The following is a 12,227-nucleotide window of genomic DNA, read 5'->3' as shown; positions in this document are numbered from 1 at the left end:
CCTAGGAATCTTGATTCTTTAAAGAAACTGTGGTGATTGAGACCCAAAGATGGGCATTCTTTATGTTTATATGTGATAATTTCTTGGTGTTCAAAACTCGCATTGCTCCCAGTGCCCACGGAATTACCTTGCAACTGCAACCTGGAAGAAGTCACTGCCAAAGGCAGCAGCCATCCTGACAGTGGTAGCCACATCCCTAGGTCAGTAGTGGCTAACAGTGGGGAGATGTATGAGGCTCCCTTTCCCACTGACGTCAAACAGCAGACTCATTTCCTTTAATTGAAATTTGGGATCCTTGGTAACCTGGAGCACATTATCCCCGTTCATCATCAGTACAGTGACATTATATTTTTAGAAGAAGCAGTGAGGTATCTTTGCACCATAGCAGCAACTAAAACCTGTGTAGGAACATACGGTGTAAAAGTACTCTTAACACAGAAATGCTCATCTTACTCTTTAGTTTGGATTCCGTCCTTCTGTTAATGGCCTTATCCTCTTTATATTGTAGGATTCATATTACTTTTTACCTGACTTGCCAGTTGTGTTCCATGTGAATTTTGTTCTAAAAATAATTCTGTTTGCAGGTTGCTATACTTGCTTCAGCAAGAAAGCTCCAGCACAGAACTGAGAACAGAATGTGCAGTGGTCTTGGGAAGCCTTGCAATGGGCACAGAGAATAATGTCAAATCCCTACTAGACTGCCATATTATCCCAGCCTTATTGCAAGGTACTCTTTGTTCGTTGTAAATTAATGACTAATTCTTAGTAGTTGTTTGAGTATTCGAATAAGCAAATGAAACTGAGTTAGTTTTTTCTTTATTTCTAGGATTACTGTCACCAGATTTGAAGTTTATAGAAGCTTGCCTACGGTGTCTCCGTACCATATTCATCAGTCCTGTAACTCCAGAGGATCTCCTGTACACAGTAAGTTGTAAGCAGAGTATTCTGTCCTTTTAATCGTAATGCTGTTCGGTGTGTTAAAGTCTGTAGAGATGAGACTGCCTAAGATTAATGGAAAATGATAAGAATCTGTTTTAATGGGTCAAGTGTGCTAAACCACAGAGGAATTCTGGGGGTGTCAATCTGTTTTGTTTTAACTTGAGGAAGGAGACACTTAAACGTTTTGGGGATCTGTTAGGACAACTGAAGATTTCAGCATGTTTTTCTTGTGAGCAAGGTTGGCCCATTAGATGTTTCTGGTTTCTCATGGAACTTGGCTTTGTGGCCTGTGTCCTAAAGCCAGTTACTGCAGGCTCACTTTGTTAAGGAGAATCAGGTGGATGCTTGATGATGGTTATGTCCACTAGTGCAGTACTTGAGGATTTAGTGTCTGGTATCACCCCTCAACCAAACCAACTGCTCCCAGGCCTTTTGGACTCTGCAGTTGAGAAGCAATCAGTGTTTGTATATATGCCATGTAGGAAGGCAGATCAGGTACAGCTACTTTAAACCAGTCCCTAATAATACTGCTCAGAATAGTTTGTCCTTTGCTTTTCCTATGCATATAAGCATGCAGTAAGCATGGATATATGTCTGGTGTATCTGGAAGAATTCCAGATCCTAGTAAGTGATTTTTTGTATCAGACCCTGAAATGGCAAATGAGTCTGTGCTGTGTTGATCCCTTCCAGTTATTAAGAAACAAACAATTGAAACAGAAGTTGCTTTTGTTCTCGGTATACGTTATTTGCTCTACCTTTTTGCCTTCTGTTGTGGTGGAAAAGGATGGGCTGTTGGCAGCAAAATTTTCTGAAGTTGGCCTGCTAAATTCACAGTTTCTATACGTATACATCTTGAAAATAAAGGTGAATACTGCAAAACTTTGTTAATCCCAAATGTGGATAATATTAGAATAGTCTTCAGCATATTTATTTCGCTCATATAGAAAAGTACTGCTGGAAATTTTCCAAGTAATTAGAAAATGAAAGCTCAGAAAAAGCTCTTATAGCAATTGGGTTGTTGTTACTTTCATCAGTGTAAAAGTAGCTAATGAGCATGAAGACTTTGCTCTAATTTTAACCCACTTCTTCCCCACAAAGAGTGTTGCAATTCATCAGTTGCTCTCCTGCAGGTAGAACAGATCTGATTTACTTGTGTATGGTCAACTTATACTGTAAGTTCTTTGGACAAGAAGAATCGTTTGGTTCTTTCATCTCCTTTGTTAGGCACCCTTTATCTCATGGAGTTAACTCAGGTTTCTGCCTTTCCAAATTAAAATGGTTGGTATTGCTTTTAATGTCGTCATCTGACCTGAGAGGTACTGGTAAAACTAACAGACAGCTTTAAAATATTGTCATTTTGTAATTTACCATAGAGCTTACAAAGTAGATAGATGTGTTTTCATGACAGAAATTCAAGTTTAATGATTTTCTTTTGCTTGATGTACTTGGAGTTCTCTGGCATTAGTGTAACGCTGTCAAAACCAAGGGAAATGATTAAATGATTACTCTATACTAATCAGTCAGCCAGTGCCACAGAATTCCAGATTTGCAGTCAGGGTAGGTTTTTTTCCTTCTTCCCCTTTTATTTATTTCTTGTTTGCTCGTGAAATGAAGACTCTGGAGGCAAAAGCAGAAATTTTTATATCTAACATGCATTTGTGAGGATGTCTGAAGTATCTTCTATACTACTTCTGTGGTCATGTTTTGTGTCTGCAAGTTTCAGTGGGACTGGAAACTCCAGTGGTTTATTCTGAAATACTTTCTGTTGGGAATATGGACTGAGGAATTGAGTACTCTTCTAAGTAACAAATGATTAACAAACTATGGTGAAATGGTCTTAATACCCTTTTTTTTTCTGACTTGCTTCCAGGATGCTACAGTTATCTCGCACCTCATGGCGCTGCTCAGTAGGTCTCGATATACACAAGAATACATATGTCAGATCTTCTCACACTGCTGCAAAGTAAGGAAGAGAATACATGTTCTCTGTGAGACTTGCTGTGTTTCTAGCATATAAGAAACTGTGTAAGATACTTCCTGTTTTGGCAGGCACATTAGCACAATAGTGGCTCAGCTGCTATTGTCCTAGATTTGCTATCACATACAAACTATGGAAATAACTGATTTTTGAGGTGTAAATATCTTTGGCTACTAAACTACATCACAGTCTAGGCAAATATCAGTCGTCACTACCAACAGTGTAAGCATAGGAAAGTTTCATTTTTATTTCTCTGGAAATCTCAAGCTACATGTGAACTTCTCTTTCCAAAGGGCTTTCATCTTCTGTCACACCAGCTGTTTTAAGCCAAAAGAAGGGTTTCCAAGAAGTACTGCAGATTGAGGGGAAGAATGCTCTTCTCAGTTGAGCTGTACCAGTTATAGGTTCATTCCTGCTGTATAACACAGTTTCCCTAATATAGGAATACATCTAATTTACCAACAACAGCTCCACCTCAGACACATTCTTGTTCTCATGCTGCTGTCTTCTAGTTTTAAGACACTCTCCTTGTCTGTGTCTTTCCCTAGTTTCCCCACACAACATTTTTAAAAAGATTGTTGTTTCTTTTGGTAGTTACTGTACCTGATGGGTATGTAGTGACTGTCTCAGTTCAGTGTAGAAAATAAAAACTATTTAGCATCTATCCTTTATAGCCACAGTTTATAACTAAAGACATTAGACTGTATTTATCTGCTGGACTGACAAATAAAAATGTTCAAAATTCTTGAATTGAGAAGTATTTACCTCCAAAAATGTGTCTTGTAGTTTAAAAATGAGTCTTCTGGAACTGTGAATTATTTCTTTGTTTGTCTCTACCTTGGCATGTACATTCATCCAATTCAATTTCTTCTGTTATGTGAAACTGGAGACTGTAAAGTGATTTAAAAATTGAACTCAGCTGCTAATATGTTTAGAAATGTTGAAAGCAAGCACAGATGAAATCCTACACTGGACTATATAAGCTGAGATCTGTAATTAATATTGAAAAACAAATTTAGTGTTTTAAGAAAAATGCACCAGTGCCAAACCATTCTGCTGTGGGAAGATTTCATGTGAGGTGTTTTGGTTGTTTCTGACTTGACCTGATGGGAGCTAGGAACAAGTGAGTTGTACCCATCTAATGACACAGGCACCTCAAGTTTAAATAGCCCTTGAAAGTGTCCATCATAGTCACAGTCACTTGAACAGCTGAAGGATCAGGCCGTGCTGGCACATGGGGGAAATAGCACAGGTCTGGCTGTATGTGGAGGTGCAGGAGTCTGTTGGTCCAGGTGGAACTTAGCTCAGTGGCAGAAGCCTTGCTGGCTGAGTGCAAAGTGCTGAGTAATGTCAGGTAACTAACCCAACCTGAACACAGTTCTCATCTTTTTCCACGTAAGCAGCTTCCTTTTAACTCTGTGATCTGCTGACTTCCATCTCAAACATATAGTTAACCAAACAGCAGCCCAGTCACATAATAAGAGGAGAATAACAAAGCTCTTATGAACTTGTGCTGTTTTCAGCACCACTCCAAACAACAAGTCCTGCTCAGCTCAAACAAAGCTTGGACCAAATGCTTTGAAAAATGCCAAGGTTTTGAAAAGAAAAATGTGACATTGTAAACAGAGAGAAACCAAAATGCACAATAAAAGCAGAGTGGTAGGGATGAAGGATGGGGCCTATGTTTGCAGAATAAATACCTTGCTGCATAGCAAAGAGAAATATTTGTAATTGAAAAAAACTAATATAATAATTAGATATAATAGATATTAGATATAATTAGATATTAGATAATTAGAAATGTTAAACTGATCAAGAGCTCATTTCTTTCTTGTTCTGGCTAATGCCACTCTTGGGCACACTCTAAAATGCCCCTTTCTTTCTTACTTTGATTAATTCTTGGATTTCCTGTCTGGGAAATAAGATGAAAAATCAGTTGCTGTGTTCTGATGTGATAAAATACATCTAGTGCAGGGCAGCAGAATTTGCAGGAGATTTTCTGATTTATGTGGAAAGTACTTTCTTATTAAAAAGTGTTAAATACTTCTGAAAGTCTCAGTATTCAGAACATTTTAAAATGAAATTTTCATCTCCTACCCTAAAAAAAACATGACTGAGAGCCTTATGTTAGTTTTTTTCCTGGGTAAATGAGTTAGTGTAAGGTTTATAATTCAGGTTAGCTTTAACATATTAGTATAAGTATCAATGTTTATAATTTTTTCCTTCTATTAACAGATACACACAAAATGTTGACATATTTAAACAGTGTAATTAAATGATGATGTATCACAGCTCCTGTCCTCCTTGTTTCTACATACTCTTCTCTGCTTAGATCTTGTGCTCTGTTCTCTCTTCCTGTTCAGAGAGATGCATTTGGTTGAGCTGCTCGGTTTCCTTCTTTCTTACCTGCTCAAATTTCACTGGAAAAGCTCAGACCTGTTCTCCTCAGCTAGGAAATCCTTGATTCAGACAACAACAGCAGTATGCTAGGAACCTGCTTCAAGTTCCTGCTTGTGTTGCTTTTCACTGCATTTTTGGAGTTAAAATTGAGCAGTGGAATGTGTTGACTCTGGAGAAGAGCCATCCTAAGCCAAGGACAGTGTTGGTTTACAGGGGGAAATGATGCAGTTTTCAGCATGCATAGCTACGACTCTATCAACATATAATCAAAACCAAGTAAACTGAAATTGGATTGTGTTCAAAGCATGCTAAAATGCAAATCAAAACTTACTTTTAAAGGTCCTCTCTATCACAGTCGATTTGTTTCCAGAGAAAGTAGCACAAGTAGGTAAGCTTTACTATTTTAGTAGTCAAATTAGAAAGATATGGTATGCATTTGGAAAGAAGCAGTTGTATAAATAGTTTGAAAAGATAGTGTTGGAAAATTATTTTTGAATGTGGTGGTATCTCTGTATGAGTAATACATTCACCACTGATTGAAAATTAAACTCTCGTGTCCCGGAGAGATCCAGGATAAAACCTGTAATCAGGGCAGTTTCCTCCTAAGCCCCTTCTGAGAATGTTTTCTTAAGTGATCCTAGGCCTGGTGCTGGATCCCTGAACCAAGATACATTTGCATTTCCATATCTGCTTCTAAAATCTCGTTATAGAATGAGTTGTTAGACTGTTCTATCCTACTGCTTTCTTGAAAATCAGAATTTTGATAGAAAATAATGCAAGAGAAGTTATTTGTCTCTGAAATATTGCATCTCTCAAGCACATTTGGAGAAAAAAGATCCTAGAATAGAATGGCTTGGGTTGCAAGGGACCTTCAACATCATCTAGTTCCAACTCTGCTGAAAGGGGGTTTCAGATCCTTGAAGTAGAACTGGCAACTCTGATAGGGTACCCAGAGAAAAACAAAGCCAAAAGGCCCTGCCATTAAGCTGTCTGAGATGCTTGGAATTAGAAAGGAAGGGTATACTGTAATCTGAAGATTTCCCCTGTGTGTTTGAAGCTGTGTCTGTTTCAGTTATAACTCAGCCTGTGTGTGCATTGGACAAGCAGAATTGGTGTGTGCAAACACAACACGTACATCTAATCTGTACATCAACTTCTGCAGCTATCAATACAGAGTTTGACATCTGCATCTCATTGTAAAAATCGCTAATGCCCATGAATTGCTAGAACAATCTAGGTCAATATTATTTTTTTAACTTCTGAGCTCATTCATATTTTTCACATATTTCAATATCTGTTCTTCAGCTTCAACACTGGCATAGCTGCGGCTTTAAATCATTGCCTCAGCCACTTCTGTGTGCCAATGTAAGTTGTTTTCCTCCTTCAACCATGCTATTTTGATTGTATTTTTTTTTATAGAAAGCTCTTGGTGGCAGTAGCAGCTGAAGCATCTCTTAAAGCACCAGATATGTTGCATCTAAAAGTAATTCTCATGCTGTTTTTCTTAGAGTAAGGGATGTTCCAAAAATGTTCTTTTGAGTATAAAAAGAATCTGATTTCAGCTGAATCTCAAATGTGGAAAGGAAGTGTCACTTATGCTTACTAGGGTGTGTGGATATGCCCATAAACTCAGCTGGGTTTGAACAAAAAATTGAGTGAAGATCCTTGCTTCATTTGCAGAGTAGTCAAGAAAATGTATCAAGGTGTGATTAACGGTGTGACGTTCCAAAAGGTGAATCTCAATTGTGCCCATGTTTAATGCAGTGGCCAGAGTCATGACTCTACTTCTGAAGAGGTGTTTGCAAGTCTCCCAGGAGACTGCTGGGAGTTGCAGGCCTCTTGGGCATTTCTTGGTTTGTTTGACCTCATTGAGTCTCGTCATGCTACAGAATTTCCAATCTCTTTCTACTGCAGAATTCAGTATTTGTGTTTAATTCCAAATGCTTTTTAAATTGAAAGGAAAATATTGATCTATTGGCCATTGTTGACTTGGGTCTTGAAGTCAGGAAATGGGTGATGGCAGTCTAAATTTATGGCTGAGTGTGTTTGAAACTAAAATAATCTGTAGGAGGAAATTGTGAATCAGTTCCCAAAGCACTTTCACATTTTATCTGGAAACATTTTTACACTTAATTCTGTTTCTTCTGAGGTTAGAATTGTTGAAAATGTTTAATATTACCCTTTAGAAAGACATCAGTGCCTGGGGATCTTCTATGCGATTTGTGAAGAAAATCAGGAGCTTTCTATTCTTTCCAATATGAAAAATAGAAACATAAGCAGTCTGTCCATGTTTCTTCATTCATGGGAAATAATTTTATTTCCTGTTGAAGTAAAGCATGAAAATGATTATCAGAGAAGGACAAATGCTGTAAAGTAAGAATCGGGCTTCTTTCTTGTAAAAATAAGTCGATATGCCAACTGATTACAAAATCCATGCTAGGAAACCTACCTTTGAATACTAAAATAATAATAATTGAGGTAATAGTAATCTTTCACATGTTCCTTAAATAAATACATTTCGTTTTATGTTTTCCTTTCTAGGGTCCAGACCACCAGACAATCTTGTTTAACCATGGAGCAGTTCAGAATATCGCACATCTGTTAGTTTCCACCTCCTACAAAGTAAGAGATTAAAATTATCCAGTGCTTTATGTAAGTTAATGAAAGAGATCCCAATGGTCATGAGAAAAGCTATGTATGCATATATGAACTTGAACTGTTACTGTGTGTAATGTCTATTTCTAGAATAACAATCTGTCATGTGGGCTTCTATCAAAATGAAACCTGTTATTTTGGAACACTCTGTAAACCTAGGGCATCATTACTGAGGGCAGATCTAGGATCAGTTGATCTGAAGGGCAGTCACTTGGCAAGCATAAGAAAAAGAAATCAAAATAAGACTGGTCAAATTTGCTGAACGTTAAAGGAGAAAAAGCAATTGAGCAGAAGAAAAGCAAAGATGAGCTGTTCTAAAGAGAAGACACACTCCTTAAAATATGAGCTTGGAATCTGTGGAAGTGGCCAGCTACCAGTGTTTTGTGCTCATTGAGTCTAACAAGTCTTGTCTCCATCCTTTTTTATGCTTTCAAGAGTCCATCCTGGGCTATGTGAAAATGTCACTGCTGTTTCATTTTATAAATCCTGTTTGAAGTATGGTCTTTTCACTATTTTATTACTGGGACTGACAGCTGTGCTTTCTGTCTTTCTGTATTAAGTTTTCACCACAATCAGGCAACTTTTGCTTGTTTTTTTTCATCAACTGAAGTTTTTCAGACTGTTGTAAGGTGAATTTTCCAAGTCGTGCAACAGTTTGAACCATTCCTATTTTTTTGAAATAAAGAAATGGGAGCTGGGTGAGATTTTTCAGTTGCTTTTTCAGTGTAACTGATGTTTTTCAGGAATTCATGCCATTTCATTCTCATACTTATTTCTGTAGTTGTTTAATATTTATCCAAGTAAAGGAGAGCCAAACAGGAAAAGACAGTATTCAAAAATGTTGTATATTTTCAGTACTTGGAGTAGAGGCTTACAGTTTACCACAAGTGATTTAGCTGATAGGATCAACCAATAGACACAGGAAACCCTCAGGATGGGCTTTCAGTTCCTTTGACAATAGTTTGTGTAGGTCTGCCAAGATAACTGACTGGTAATTTTTGAATAGACTCTTTTGCTTTGGTACAGAAATCATCCCTTAGGCAGTCAGTGGTGTGAGCATCTTCCCCATTTATTGACAGGGAGCAATGAGTGGGACGCACACTTGTGAGGTGCCTAACACAAAGGGTCTGTAGCTTTTACAGGCAGTACAGGTGACTTTTTCGAGACCATAGTTGTGTGTTTTTTCCAAATTCTGGCATCTGTTTCTCAATAACTGCTGAATTAATTGTTTTTATGTAGACAAAGCTAGCAAAGAAAGCAGCCATCACAGTAATTTTAAAATCTTAGTACAGCTGTATCACATAGAATAATTAATTTCCACATAGATGTCACTTGTTCTCATTAGAACACCACTGTCCCCACCTCCAAGGTCTGCTGCTCCCTCTTGAATCCAACTCTTCAGCTGGGTTTGACTCTTCTCAATGCTTTTTGATATACAATCTCTGCTTCCTGTTGCTTTGAAGCACGCATTGTATTCATCAAATCATCTGTTAAGTAAACAGAAGTGTTGTCAAATAAAGCTTTTGTTTTGAAGCCACGTATCCATTTCTGCTCTGTGTTACTCCTGACTTAAGGCTTTGCTGCTATTGATTGTGTCTTACCTTGGCTGTAATGAGATATAATATGAATGCACAGAATTTTGGTAGTCTTTGCTGTTGTTGTCTACCTTCAGAATTCCATGTTTCTGGGACTCTTTGAGGAAGATAGAATGAACCTAAACCTAACTTGCAGCAGTCACAAATGCTTTCTTCAGAGACAGGGATTTTTACCTTGCTTTTTTGTTTTATTGTCACACTGAGGAAGTTGCAACAAAAGCATAGAAACACATTGGCAAAATTTACATATATAGAACTGTAGAGAATGAACTCAAAAGACCGTGTGAACAAATTAAATTCTTTATATGGGATGACAACGATGATAATTTTCCTTGCCTCAGTAAAGAGGTTATAAGGAAGTCACAGGCTAACTTGACTAGGCAACTGTGAAGGTTTGATGAACCAAAATTTAGTTTCAGATTTCAGGTTACCCAAGGAGTTTGTAGAATCTCCTTCCCTGGAAATATTCAGAAGCCATCTGGACACTGTACTGGACAGCCAGCTGCCCTAGTTGGTAGATGAAGTAGAACCAGATGATATCCAGAGGTCTCTTCCAACCTAAACAATTCTCTGATCCAGCATAGAGAGCTGTGAATCATTAGTGTGCAGGTGATAACTGAAGTTATGTAATAGCAGTAAAACTTACAGTATATTTTTGTTTTAGCATTAGTTTAAAATCAATTCAACAGGATGATCTCTTCAGAACTTTTATTAAATTCACCTTTAAAAACTACTGATGTTGTGGCATATGTTTCCAATTCCCTTGGGTACTTGGGAATCCTGAAAAAAGTACTGGATTTATGATACATCTGTTTTTTGTTGTTGTTTGCATGTTTGTGAGAAACCACGAATCAAACTTGTGTTTCTGAATGTCTGCTTCCCACATGCCAGGCCTTGCTTGTGGCTTTGAAAATAGTTCACCACGTGCAGTCTGCAATGGTCATTCAAGCAGGGAGATCAGAGGAGTTAAACTGTGAATTAGATGTTTTATCTGCTTTTTATCCACCTAAATTTCTTACTGATTATACAGGATTATTTCTGCTACCTTGTACATCAGTACAGCCCAATATTTCTTTTAAGTTAGCATTTACGTTTATGCTTCATTTACTGTTTTTTTACACAGGTTCGAATGCAAGCCTTGAAATGCTTCTCCGTTCTAGCCTTTGAGAACCCACAGGTATCAATGACTCTAGTAAATGGTAAGTATAATGCAACTGTTGCTTGTTTGGCACGTGCTTTATTGACTGATTGAATTAATATTACTTTGAGTTCTCTTTCATTGCTTACAGTGTCGGTTGATGGAGAACTGTTACCACAAATCTTTGTGAAGATGTTACAAAGGGACAAACCTATTGAAATGCAGCTCACATCAGCCAAATGGTAATTTGCATCAGGAATTGGAATGCAATATGTGCAGTTTAATATTTCTTAACTTTTGGGTTTTTTTCCTCACTGCAAGTAAGGGAACTAAAACTTTAGGTAGGGATAATCCTAGATGTTATTTGCATTACATAGATACTTGAAATACTGTTATCACCTAATAATCTTTACAGTGTAGCTTTTGTTTTTATTGAGCCTAAACGGGAAAAAAAAAAAACACCTCTGTTTTCTTCAGTTGAACTGCAGTTTTCACAAATGGCTTGAATTTGACAACAAGTTTTACGTTAGATAGGTTATGGTCAATAGCGTGTCCTTACAAAGCATAACACTGAAATGGAATTGTGTACTGCAAGATGATGTCCCTGTTACACCACTGTCCAGAGCGTTCTCTTTGGAGACTGTGGCTGTGGTATATTGAGAACAATGTGCCCTCCCCTAAAATAAGAAGAGAGCAAAGCTTGGCGCTCTCTCAAGTGATCTAATTAAATATAGATTAGTTTTTAAACTTCATATGTTCATGCAGCAGAATTAGTTATTAATTTATTTTATATCAACCTTTCCCTTTTGACATGGGCAGATTTCTGTGTTTGTGTACGTAATGTCTTTGTACCTTGTGACAAAATGTGACCAAGTTCTGTAACATGAACACTAGGGTTTCTCACTCCGCAAGCTGGGAACTAACTCTGCTGAAGACCCTTTTCACTCCACTGTGTTGATGAGATGGAATAAATGACTTCAAGTGGTTAAAGAGATTTGTTACTATGAATTACTAAAATTAAACATGATTTGAGAGTTTGGTCATTGATGATTTGATTTGATTTAATTTAATTCCTTCCATTTACAGCTATTCTAAATTTTGGTGGCTTATCTTTGGCCTGCGGCAATGAGTTTTCTGATTCTATTCACCAAAATGATTTCACTGACACTTGTCAGTGCAAAGTCTTGAGTTTCTGGCGGAGGAAGAAGGAAGGGGAGTAGGTAGGATGGTCTCCTGTCATTTTGCCAGGTTGTGGCAACTTAACCCACTCATGAAAGCAGTTATAAATAAGTGTACATTTGGGGAGGATTGTTTTGGGAAGGTAATCCCACTCTGTGTGGGAGGTTGGACTGGGGGTTTCCCGTATTCCCTTGTAACAAATCTGGTTTTCTTCAAGCACTGAAGGAGGGCAAGGTAAATTAACTGCCTTGTAGAAGTCTGTTGTGAATGATTTGTGTTTCTTTGGCAATTCAGAGAAAACAGAATTAGGGTTAAAAAATCAAGTATGAGAACTGAATTTTTT

General features: G+C 37.6%; 1 protein-coding gene across 3 annotated transcripts in view; it reads left to right on the top strand.

Moving 5' to 3' along the window:
* Nucleotides 1–12,227, top strand: part of ARMC8 (armadillo repeat containing 8) — a 57,901-nt gene that overhangs the window by 26,300 nt on the left and 19,374 nt on the right. For 2 of the 3 annotated variants that reach the window (XM_048954786.1, XM_048954784.1), the window contains 7 exons: nt 585–727; nt 827–924; nt 2,810–2,902; nt 6,623–6,682; nt 7,859–7,939; nt 10,691–10,766; nt 10,857–10,947. In XM_048954786.1, coding sequence (XP_048810743.1) covers nt 585–727; nt 827–924; nt 2,810–2,902; nt 6,623–6,682; nt 7,859–7,939; nt 10,691–10,766; nt 10,857–10,947 — 642 coding nt within the window. The remainder of the gene's footprint in view (nt 1–584; nt 728–826; nt 925–2,809; nt 2,903–6,622; nt 6,683–7,858; nt 7,940–10,690; nt 10,767–10,856; nt 10,948–12,227) is intronic. The other variant, XM_048954785.1, reaches the window with a different exon arrangement.

The sequence above is a fragment of the Lagopus muta genome, chromosome 9 (assembly GCF_023343835.1).
Source record: "Lagopus muta isolate bLagMut1 chromosome 9, bLagMut1 primary, whole genome shotgun sequence".
Classification (NCBI taxonomy): Eukaryota; Metazoa; Chordata; class Aves; order Galliformes; family Phasianidae; genus Lagopus; species Lagopus muta.
The sequence above is the reverse complement of the archived record's forward strand: the minus strand, read 5'-3'. Positions and strand labels throughout refer to the sequence as shown.